The sequence below is a fragment of the Crotalus tigris genome, unplaced genomic scaffold (genome assembly GCF_016545835.1).
Source record: "Crotalus tigris isolate CLP2741 ecotype Arizona unplaced genomic scaffold, ASM1654583v1 scf7180000017753.6788120, whole genome shotgun sequence".
NCBI classification, from domain to species: domain Eukaryota; kingdom Metazoa; phylum Chordata; class Lepidosauria; order Squamata; family Viperidae; genus Crotalus; species Crotalus tigris.
Genome location: NW_024096615.1, coordinates 4,459,283 through 4,471,347, shown reverse-complemented (window position 1 = coordinate 4,471,347; position 12,065 = coordinate 4,459,283). Strand labels below are relative to the sequence as shown.

Here is a 12,065-nt window from a genome sequence, read left to right as displayed (position 1 = left end):
AGGTGGACAATGCAGAACCTGTCTGGTCTAGAAGGTCAATTTCTACATTGTCCACCTTCCTGTACTCCTATGAAGGAGCCCTTCTATCATTCCTGATCTTGCCACGCAGTTTCACAAAAGTGTCATCCGTCTTCAACAGTACGAGAGCAGTCTCCTAGTACATGATGGGGGCGGTCACAGGGGAAGAGGTGACTGACTTCTTCTCCAAAGCACCTGAGAGCAGGACAAGAGGTAATGGATGGAAAATCATGAAAGAGTCATCCAACCTAGAACTAAGGAGAAATTTCCTGACAGTGAAATGGAATAGCTTCCTTCCTGGAGTTGTGGGTGCTCCATCCCTGAAGGTTTTCAAGAAGAGACTGGACAGCCATTTGACTGAGATGGTGTAGGGTCTGCTGCTTGAGCAGGGGGCTAGACTAGAAGACCTCCAAGGGCCCTTCCAGCTTCACAGCCCTTTCTAAGCGGTTTACAGAGTCAGCCTCTGGCCCCCCAACAATCTGGCTCCTCAGTTTACTGACCTCAGAAAGAAGGATGGAAGGCTGAGTCAACTTTGAGCCAGTGAGAATCGAACTAGGCCGAACAATCGGTCTTCAGGGTATTGTTTTGAGCTGATGGGCCACGAGCCAAGAAGTTGAATGTCTCCAACTTTGGATTCTTTCTCTTGTTAGAGAGGCTGACTTCCATAATTACACCCTGGTCTCTCTGAATGAGGAATTCAACCGTGGCCAAGGCCTGGATGTGGGTGCCCGAGCTTGGGAGAAAGGGGAAGTCCTGATGTTCTTCTGCGACGTGGATATTTATTTCACAGCGGAATTCTTGAATAGCTGCCGCCTGAACACGGAGCCAGGTAGGTTCCCGTTACACCTTAAAGGGGACGGAGAAGAGATGGACAACATGGTCCCTGCTCGACATCTTTGTCATAAGGCCCAACTTCCTTGGAACCTAGTTAAGGTTTCTCACCCACATCATAAAAATAAGGATGGTAATAACAGAGAGGTGATCTGCTACTAATCCATAACTTTTAGCACCCTCTTAGTTTGCGAGATTTCCTGTGGATCCACAGGTCCTCTGTGACCTTGGATGAGGTGGAACACTTTTGCCCGCACGTGGTTCGAGGGTGGGGTCTTTCAATCCCACCAGCACACTTTTGTGAAGTGTTTGAGATAGATCTGGTGCCAAGTGTCTTAGTGGGTTGTGGAACCTACTCCCTTTTCATGATAGAATATGGCTACGTTGGGTATTATAGTAGACTTTGATGTTAAGGAAATTAATTTGATGTTGAATTTAATAACAGCAGCAAGGCTGTTGGTAGGGCAATATTGGAAGAAGGATTGTTTGCCTACTATAGAAGAATGGATGCTTAAAGTGTCAAATTTAGCAGAAATGGCTAAGATTTCTGCTTATTTGAAGGATTATTCACAAGAAAGATACGTTTTGGTTTGGAGAAAATGGATAGATTATATTCAGAATAAATATGGGATTAAAAAGTTTCATTTATTTTATGAATAAATTTTAGAATATTGTTGTTATTATTATTATTATTATTATTATTATTATTAGTTTAGTATAGTGGAAATTTTATGATATTGTGTTGTTTATAAATTGGGATTTTAATTTGTTTATATGATTAAGTTTATTCTTAAATTGTTTACTTCGTGTTAAAAGAGAGTTAAAGCGCATTATATTTGTTTATCTATATAGTTGGTTAATATTAGTTAGATTACGATTATTATATTTATTACCCTGTATTCAGCTCTGGGAAGTGGGGGAGGGGGGTAGGGGGGGTAGGGGGGGTGGGTTTGGGGTATATTTTGTAATTTTTTATAAAACTTTTCAATTTTAAAAAAAAAAGAATATGGCTACTTTGCGAGCATACGTTGAGCATACTCCATGGTTGTAAGCAGCCACTTTGTGAATATTTGGTAAACAGCGTGTCATCTGGGTTAGTATTTAAAACAGCGCTTTTCAACGTTTGTGTGACGGCGACCCCCGTCACACAAACGTTATGCGCATGCGTGGCGCGGCGTGCATGCCCCCCCGCGTGCGGCGTGCATGCGCGGCGCCGCCCCCATGCGTGGTGTGCATGCGTGGCGCCACCCCCCAGAGGCGTGCCACCCCCCCATGCGCGGCGGCATGCGCGGCGGCGCCCCCTGGAGGCGCGCCGCCGCCCCCATGCGCGGCGCGCATGCACGGTGCCCCCTCCCGGAGGCGCGCTGCTGCCCCCATGCGCAGTGCGCATGCGCGGCGCCCCCCCAGAGGCGCGCCACCGCCCCCATGCGTGGTGCGCATGCGCGGCACCCCCCCGGAGGCGCGCCGCCGCCCCCGGAGGGGACAAAATGGCGGATCGCCGCCTTTGGTGACCCCCGAAAAGTGGTCGATCGACCCCAAATGGGGTCGCGACCCATAGGTTGAGAACCGCTGATTTAAAAGAACAATCAATAACAATTAATTTCTGTAATTCTACAGTCCCATATAATGGCTTTGCTTGATTTTCTCTTCTTCCAATAATATTCTCTTTTGCCAACCTTAAATTAATAACAGTTCTTATTGTTTGAATACGTAACAATTAAATATAGACAATTTTCTCATGTTTCTGGAAATAATAACCACTTCAATATAAAGCTTCTTTTTTTAATTGATCATCTTGATTGCCTCGCCATCGATCCTGCTTACAAAATTCTTACTGAAATTTGTTTTCCCCACAATATTCAAAGCATTCTTGCTGGTTAAGATTTTCTCAAAATTGGTTACACTTAAGTATTTAAATCTTTTGTCTCAGACAAGCCATCCCAACACTTTTACATTTCTCATATCTTAAAAAAAAGAACAAAAAAAACCCCAGAGAAAACATTTATTTTATATAAACCATCCCAACATTTTTATATTTCTCATGTCAAAAAAACAACTGTTTTTCAGGCTTCTTATTTCGCTCTTTCGTTCCAACGTTGCAGTTCTGATTGGGGAGGGGGGAGAGCTGAAAAAAAATCACATTACTAAGTAAATTGGATGAAAGAGCTATCACATCTCAGAATGTACCTGTGAACCCAAGAAGCTGGCCTACCTTTGCAGCTGATGCTTTTAAAAAGTGGACATATTGTTGTTATTAGTTGCGAAGTTGTGTCCGACCCATTGCGACCTCATGGACAATGTTCCTCCAGGCCTTCCTGTCCTCTACCATCTTCTGGAGTCCATTGAAGCTCACGCCTATTGCTTCAGTGACTCCATCCAGCCACCTCATTCTTTGTCGTCCCCTTCTTCTGTTGCCCTCAGTCTTTCCCAGCATCAGGCTCTTCTCCAGTGAGTCCTTTCTTCTCATTAGGTGGCCAAAGTATTTGAGTTTCAACTTCAGGATCTGGCCTTCTAAAGAGCAGTTGGGATTGATCTCCTCTAGGACTGACTGGTTGGATCGCCTTGCAGTCCAAGGGACTCGCAGTAGTCTTCTCCAGCACCAGAGTTCAAAGGCCTCCATTCTTTTTGCTCTCAGCCTTTCTTATGGTCCAACTTTCACAGGCATACATTGCAACTGGGAAAACCATGGCCTTGACTGAGCAGGGGGTTGGACTGGAAGATCTCCAGGGTCTCTTCCAATTCTGTTATTCTGTATTCAGACTGGATGTCTTTGGTCTTGATAGATAGATAGATAGATAGATAGATAGATAGATAGATAGAGAAAGAGATAGATAGATAGACAGACAGATAGATAGATAGATAGATAGATAGATATAGAGAGAGACAGATACAGATACAGAGACAGATAGACAGACAGAAAGAGAGATAGATGATGGATAGATAGATAAGTAGATTGGTTAGTATAGATAGATAGATAGATAGATAGATAGATAGATAGATAGATAGACAGACAGACAGACAGACAGATACATAGACAGGTTAGGTAGGATAGATAGATAGATAAATAGATAGATTAGGTAGGATAGATAGATAGATAGATAGATAGATAGATAGATAGATAGGTTAGGTAGGATAGATAGATAGATAGATAGATAGATAGATAGATAGATAGATAGATAGATAGGTTAGGTAGGATAGATAGATAGATAGATAGATAGATAGATAGATAGATAGGTTAGGTAGGATAGATAGATAGATAGATAGATAGATAGATAGATAGATAGATAATTTATATTGTACTCTCAATGTACTCTCTGTGTTACATGCAAGTCATGTTGAAGGGCAGGGCAAGGTGCTCAGTGGTTAAAGATGCTGGGGTTGTCGGAAAGCTGACAGCCCAGCTTTGAGACTTGAGCATCGGTCAACAGGCTGAGCTCCCATCTTCCCCCAGCTCCTGCCCACCTAGCCCTTCCAAAGCATGCAAATGAGAGTAGATAAATAGGTATCCCTTCGATCGGGAGGAAAGAGCATTCCATGACCTCTGGCTGGCCCTAGGACCTTCGGACATTGCCGGCTCAGTGGCCTTTGTGACGGACATGAGCACCATTCCCGGTAATCCTTCTCTTCCTCCCATGTCACAAGGGCAACATTTCAACCTTCAGAAGGACCTTTCAGGTAGAAATCATGTGTCACAACATGAGGTTTTTGGACCCCTTCAGAAATCAAAGCCTCTTCGTATACAAACTCTTTGAGGACATCTTTCGGACCTCACGATGTTCTCCAAAATCTAAAGAACAAGCAGGAGCCATTCACAGGATCCTGTCTGCAGGGTCCCTCTTACGCTTTCTACAGATTTACTCTTCTGTGCAGTGTTTGGGAAATAGTTTAACAGTTATTTTTATTTTTTTTAAAAAAACACAACGGGAGACATGTGGATGTCTTTCCTTGGTCAATCTTTCCCGCGACGTAATAAGTCTTTCCCGTTTTTTTGGGCTTTTTTACAGGCAAGAAAGTTTTTTATCCAGTGGTTTTCAGCCTGTATAATCCTGCCATTGTCTACGCCAGTCAAGATGGGCCACCTCCAGTGGAGCAGCAGTTGGTAAGAGACTCCAGGGAAGCCTTAAAAACTTTACTCTCGAGAGTAGCAACCCGGGCAGTGTATAATTTCTGGGAACACCTTTGAAAATGAAGTTTCCCTCGTTGCCAACGGAGATAGGCCCTTCCCAGACACATCCTTGATTTTTTTCCCAGGTATTTAAAGGACAGAGGCTGTCCGCAAAGGATATGCGCAAAAGTAAGAAACCCTTCCTGAAACTCGTTCTCAGATTATCAGGTTAACATCAAGCAAGTTTCCATTTGTTTTACTTTTCTTGGATTCAGTGGATTTTTGGGGGGGAAATCAGTTGTGTTTGGAGTCAGTTTTATTGTTGTTTCTTATTTATTAAAGTCACCTTATAGGGGAGATGGCCAGCATAAAAATGTAATAAATAAAAAAAGATAGATAGGTAGATGGGTGGATGGATGGATGGATAGATAGATAGATAGACAGACAGACAGACAGACAGACAGACAGACATTAGATAGATGATAGATAGATAGATAGATAGATAGATAGATAGATAGATAGATAGACAGACAGACAGACAGAGAGACAGACAGATCAATATTAGATAGATAGATATTAGATAGATAGATAGATAGATAGATAGATAGATAGATAGATAGACAGATAGATAATAGATAATAGAGAGATAGAAAGAGATAATGATGGCTGGATGGATAGATAATAGAGAGATAGAAAGATAATGATGGATAGATGGATGGATGGATAGATAGATAAATAGATAGAGAGAGAGAGAGACAGACAGATAGACAAATAGATAATAGATAATAGAGAGATAGAAAGAGATAATGATGGATGGATGGATAGATAGATAGATAATAGAGAGAAAGATAATGATGGATAGATGGATAGATAGATAGATAGATAGATAGAGAGAGAGATATATAAATAGATAGATAATAGAGAGATAGAAAGATAAGGATGGATAGATGGATAGATGGATAGATAGATAGATAGATAGATAGATAGATAGATAGATAGATAGATAGATAGATAGGATAGACAGATAGATAGAGAGAGAGATAGAAAGAAATAGATATTAGATAGATATGGGTGGATGGATGGATAGATAGATAGAAATAGATATTAGATATGGATGGATGGATGGATGGATAGATAGAAATAGATATTAGATAGATATGGATGGATGGATGGATGGATGGATGGATAGATAGATAGATAAAGACACACACAGAGAAAGAGATTAGATAGATATGGATGGATGGATGGATAGACAGACAGACAGACAGACAGACAGACAGACAGACAGACAGACAGACAGACAGATAGATAGATAGATAGATATTAGATGGAATGAACCAACTCTTGCCATACATGCAGGGGATTTCTCCCCAAAATGAAAAGTAACATATAAATGAAGCCTCAATTCATTCTGGAGAGAAAGCCCCTGCAGTGTGTATGGCAAGAGTTGGTTCATCCCAACAACTTTCCAACTCTCTGTCTACCCCAAAATTTTCATTTCGATTGAAGAAGCTTCTTGGCTGAGAAGAGAAACATCTTCAAGGAAAAACCAAGAAAAATCCAGTTGCCTCTTGCAAAAGCACCTTTGGGCCTTGAGGCCATCCTCCACTTCTAAACACCTCTCCCGTCTATTGATTGTTACTGTCTCCATCCTCACCGTCAGGCATGCTGAACTGGATTCATTTCAGATCTTGCTGTTTCGCTCTTTCCCAAAGGAGCTGAACTCTGCATCTCTTTATGTCACAGGTCCACAAAAAGGATTCTGGCTTCTGGAGAGATTTTGGCTTCGGGATGATGTGTCAGTATCGAACAGATTTCTTAGCCATTGGTAAGATGTATAAAAGGCTCTTTTTCTCATTTTGGTTGAGATGGAGCCCAAATGCTTTCCGTTTTATTTATTGTTGTCTGATTGTACCTGGTTGATTTTCTGTTGGTTAATCTAAAGCAGGGGTCCTCAACCTTGGCAACTTTCAGACTTGTGGATTTCAACTCCCAGAATTCCTCAGCTAGCTTCCATCCATCCATATCTATCTAATATCTATATCTATCTATCTGTCTGTCTGTCCGTCCGTCCGTCCGTCCGTCCGTCGGTCCGTCCGTCCGTCTGTCCGTCTATCTATCTATCTATCTATCTATCTATCTATCTATCTATCTATCTATCTATCTATCTATCTATCTATCTATCTATCTATCTATCTGAGGAAATCTGGAAGTTGAAATCCACAAGTCTGAAAGTTGCCATGGTTGAGGACCCCTGATCTAAAACGCGGATGGGTGAGTTTTTAATTAGTTATTAATCGAATGTACATTAATTCATTCTTGTCAGGATTTCCTGAATGCCACATTCTGATTTTGGACTTTTGTGAAATATTCATCCACGTTCACTTATATATATATTTTAAAAATAAATAAAAATGAATGAATGAATGAATGAATGGGAAATAGCACAAGTAACTGAAATGTTTTTTCTATTTTGTACACTGGTGCCATCCTGTGGCTCAACAGAATTTTCAGCAAAAGAGCCATTTAGATTCATGCCTCCGTATAAATTGCGATGCGTTGCAGCAGAATAGGTGAAATTGGAAAGCACAGCGTTTGCTCGGTAAATGTCCGAATGTTCATCCATGTTTGCTCTTTCAAAATGACCCCGTGCAGATATATGTCCCCTTCTTGGACATATTTATTAATGGCAAGTAAACGGATCACAAAACAAAATGTTAACATATTATTTCAACAAACAGGAATAATAACCTTTCTTACACATCTGTAAATGAGCACATAATGTATTAAAAACATTCTATAGTATCTTAAATCTGTAGAATTATAACCATTGAATCCCGTCCCTTCACAAGAGGGTGTTCAATCTTTGAACATGTAGCGTGGATGATGCTATCTAGTTTGGGTAATGACACATCCGCAAGAAAAGAAGCAAGCTCAGAGAGCATCAAGGAACCCACAGTCGTTGCCCTCCTCCTCCTCCTCCTCCTCCTCCTTCTCTCCACAAACCACTCTCTCTTCTAGCACTGATGATGTTACCTAGTTGGGTAATGAAACGTCCTCAAGAAAACAGCCAAGCTCAGAGAGCACCAAGGACCAAATATTCTTCTCTATCAAGAATCAGGGACTATGCTGAACCTTATAACAGCTGCAAGACTATTGGTGGGGCAATATTGGAAGAAAAATTCATGGCCTACTTTGGAAGAATGGGTACTTAAAGTTTCTAATTTAGCAGAAATGGCGAAAATCTCCGCCTACTTGAAGGATCAATCACAAGAAAAATATATTATGGTTTGGAGAAGATGGATTGATTACATTCAGAAGAAATATGAGATTGAAAAGTATTATCTTGCTTTTGAGTCGATTTTAGATAATCATTAATAGTTATAATTACCTTATTATCTTTGATTTAATTTGTTAATATTTGTTTGGAGAAGGAGTTAAAGTGTGTTATGGTTTTGCTTGATAGTATAGTTGGTTTATGTTAGTTAGGTTATGTTTGTTTATTTTATTTTTTTTTATCCTGTAACCAGCTTTGGGAAGTGGGGGAGGGGGGAAGGGGTGGGGTGGGGGTTTATATTGTAATAAATTTATAAAACTTTTAAATAAAAAAAAGAGAGAGAATCAGTGACTAAAGATATAGGAAAAAAATCACCAAATATAATTGCTAGACGTTTTACGGTGGCTTCGTACATATTATGGTATTGCTGAAGCTGCAAGCAACCAGAACCACACCTGAATAGTTTCAACCAAAACATTTATTGTTAGTCACTTAGAAACATGTTACAACAGCGGTTCTCAGCCTGTGGGTCGGGACCCCATTTGGGGTCGAACGACCATTTCACGGGGGTCGCCAAACAACGCAGTCCGCCATTTTTTCCCCCCTTTTCCTTAGCTGTGCTACTCCCTTTTATTCTATTGGCTTTTGAAAGCCAATAGAATAGACTCTTGTGAATAGAGTCTAATTCCATTGGCTTTCAAAAGCCAATAGGAATTCTCCAGGCTGTCTCTGCCCTGCTGAGCCTGCCAAAAGTCCCATTCTGCAAACGGGGCTGCACCAGTTGAGTAGTCCTCGACTTACGACCGGTTGAGTAGTCCTCGACTTACGACCGGTTGGGGGTCGCGGCATTAAAATGGTTGAGAACCACTGTGTTACAAGAACCTCACCCTTCCCTTGGGAACAGTCAGAATTCTTCAGAAATTCTGGGGGAGGGAGGCCAGGACTGGGTGGCTTTCTTCAGCGCAAGGACTTTCCCCTTGACCAAGGTTCTTCTGACCTTCTCTCTGGTTTCCCCCAGGAGGCTTTGACCTGGAAGTCAAAGGGTGGGGCGGAGAAGATGTCCACCTCTACCGGAAGTACCTGCACAGCAACCTGATGGTGGTCCGGACCCCCGTGCCCGGCCTCTTCCACCTTTGGCACGAGAAGCACTGCGCGGACGAATTGACTCCGGAGCAATACCGCATGTGCATCCAGTCGAAAGCCATGAACGAGGCTTCTCACTCCCACCTCGGCATGCTTGTCTTCCGGGAGGAGATCGAAGCCCACCTACGCACGCAGGCCTACAAGACGAACAGCGAAGCTGTTGGCTAGACCGATCCCTTCCGGTGCAACTTTCAGACTAGCTGCTATGAACCAGGTTTGGTTCCGAAGCCTTAATTAACTCAGCTTACAAAACATGCAGTGCCTCTCCTCTCTTTCTCTCTCTCTCTCTTTCTCTCTCTCTCTCTCTTTCCTCTCCCTCTCTCTCTTTCTTTCTCTTTCCTCCCTCCCTCTCTCTCTCTCCCTCTCTCTTTCCTCTCCCTCTCTCTCTCTTTCTTCTCCCTCCCTCTCTCTCTCCCTCCCTCTCCCTCTCTCTCTCTCTTTCCTCTCTCCCTCTCTCTCTCTTTCTCTCTCTTTCCCCTACCTCCATCTCTCTTTCCTATCCCTCCATTCTTCTCTCTCTCTCTCTCTCTCTCTCTCTCTCTCTCTCTCTCTCTCTCTCTCTCTCTCTCTTTCAGTTGAAAGATCTCTTTCTGTGGCCAGGCGTCACCACGGACCTTACCGGAGTCGGCACACTCACACAAAAGGGTGTCTTTCCCTTGGCTTCTACCAGTCGGACGGTGCGTGTGGGGTGGGCGGGGGGGGGGAGAAGAAGGCACCATCTGCTCCATTGTCCATTTTTTTTTTTTTCATAGCTTTGGTTCTATCAACCTGCCTTCTTGGCGAAGGTATGGGATCTACACACCTCTCCATTTTCCCGGGTGTTTCCTTCTGGGTTTTTTTTTTGTTGTTGTTGTTGTTCTTTTGGTTTTTTTTTTAGAACAGACACGGTATGTATCCATTCAATGGGAAGAGGCAAAAAATAAAAATAAAAAAAAATGGGGTGAGATTGTGCCCTGTACATCGTGCAGCTAGAACCGCTGAGTTTGCCTTTTATCAACTTTCCAACAAATCCAGATGTTCAAGTGTCTAAAAAAAAAGAAATTAAAAAAAAAAAGACCGTGGAAGGGTTTACGATACAGTCGCCGTACCGTAACTTTTAGCAGATTGTACACGAGCTTATACGCTGTTTTGCTTTATCCTAGCTACCGGCCATTTTTTTTTTTCTTTCTTTTCTTCTGCCTGCTTGGGGACCTAGAAGGAGCGAGAGATGAAATTAGTTCAAATCCTGATCCCGTTCAGATGAAAGTAGCGGTGTTTGTTTTTTTTTTGTCACTCGACCGAGGCGGAGAGCATCAGAAAGTATTTTAGACATAAGCCACCTTGCTAACTTTTCTCCTTTTCATATTCTTTAGCATTGGGCACACAAGTCCACTTATTCAGGCTGAATTGGAATGAACACTAGTGGCAGAAAAGTGGAATCATGCTCTTTTGTTTTTTTTTTCCCCTTTTCTTTTTGAAAATCGATCCATTTCAAACAGGATATGTCCAAGAGACACCAGAACTCTCCTGGATAAACGCAAAGAAAACAGATTTTGAGTTTTTCCTCTGTCTAAGTATAACCGTATACTATTTGGACCCATTCCTTTTTTTTAACATGTAGTTTGCTTTTATATAACGTGGTGGGAGAACAAATATCACTTATCTGACTCAGAGAGAATGTAACGGACTTGCTGTTTGTCTTGTCTTTATAAATAAATGGAATATTCCTCTCTTTTATTATCCGACTGGTTTCTTGCTTGGAGTTCAGCCTGGGAGAAGAGAATTAGGGAAAGACCAACAGCCACACCAAAGTAGGGCCAAATTCTTGGCGCTTGTGAGGCCAGTGTCAAAGCAAGAATATTGAATATTAGCAGCGTTGACATCATGACAGCCAGTTTGTGAGAATGGGCGGTGACCCTTTTTTTAAAGAAATTGGCTGATTATAAGCTGTCATTTTGGTAAAGGAATGTTTTGAGACAGCCTTTTGCCTTGAGACAATGAACCCAAAGACACACTTATACCGTCGTGGCCAAAATTGTGGAAACCTTTTGGGGAAAACGTACAGTAGAAATGCCACCTTTGGTTACGTTTCCACCCATTTTTCTTCTAATTTCTTTATAACTGTAGCCTTGTTCACTTCATAATACTATTTTACATCGCTTTTGGGACAACCAGTCAACTCTTTGAACCATGACTTTAATTTTATTGCGTTTTGCAAGCTCACTCAATGAAAGAACACGAAAAAAAACCAACCAACTTGATAGCAATCACATAACACACTGACCAATGTCCTCCTCTCAGCTTTAATATAAGATGTCAATAACTGGATTCTACTGTGATCTGATTGGCTCATTGCCAAAACAAGATGACACCCGATTGGCTCTCTAAACACTCACGCTCATTGGCTACCATCAGGTGAAGGAAAGCTACCTGAGATCAACCTAAGCAAGTTGTGTTTCCTTTTTCTGGTTATTTGGCTATACCTTTTCATAGAATACTGTACAGATAATTGAACAAACTTTGTGGCATTGCATTCTTGATTAAATTATCTTTCCACTGATATATAATTTGATGGTACTACTCCCCCCCCCCAAAAAAAGTGGTGTTATTATTAGCCATCCAGCCTCAAAAATACACTTTTCCCAAAAGGTTTCCACAATTTTGGCCACTACTGTAAGGGACAGTTTGTCTTGCTGTTACAAAAAAGTAGCA

The 12,065-nt window shown here is 41.8% G+C and overlaps 1 protein-coding gene across 3 annotated transcripts in view; it reads left to right on the top strand.

Annotated features, from left to right (window-relative positions):
* CSGALNACT2 (chondroitin sulfate N-acetylgalactosaminyltransferase 2) overlaps window positions 1-9,756 on the top strand; it is a 50,709-nt gene extending 40,953 nt beyond the window's left edge. For all 3 annotated transcript variants that reach the window (XM_039340746.1, XM_039340747.1, XM_039340748.1), the window contains 4 exons: window positions 669-847; window positions 4,854-4,948; window positions 6,701-6,782; window positions 9,250-9,756. In XM_039340746.1, coding sequence (XP_039196680.1) covers window positions 669-847; window positions 4,854-4,948; window positions 6,701-6,782; window positions 9,250-9,542 — 649 coding nt within the window. In that variant the 3' untranslated portion in view covers window positions 9,543-9,756. The remainder of the gene's footprint in view (window positions 1-668; window positions 848-4,853; window positions 4,949-6,700; window positions 6,783-9,249) is intronic.
* Window positions 9,757-12,065: the final 2,309 nt, after the last annotated feature.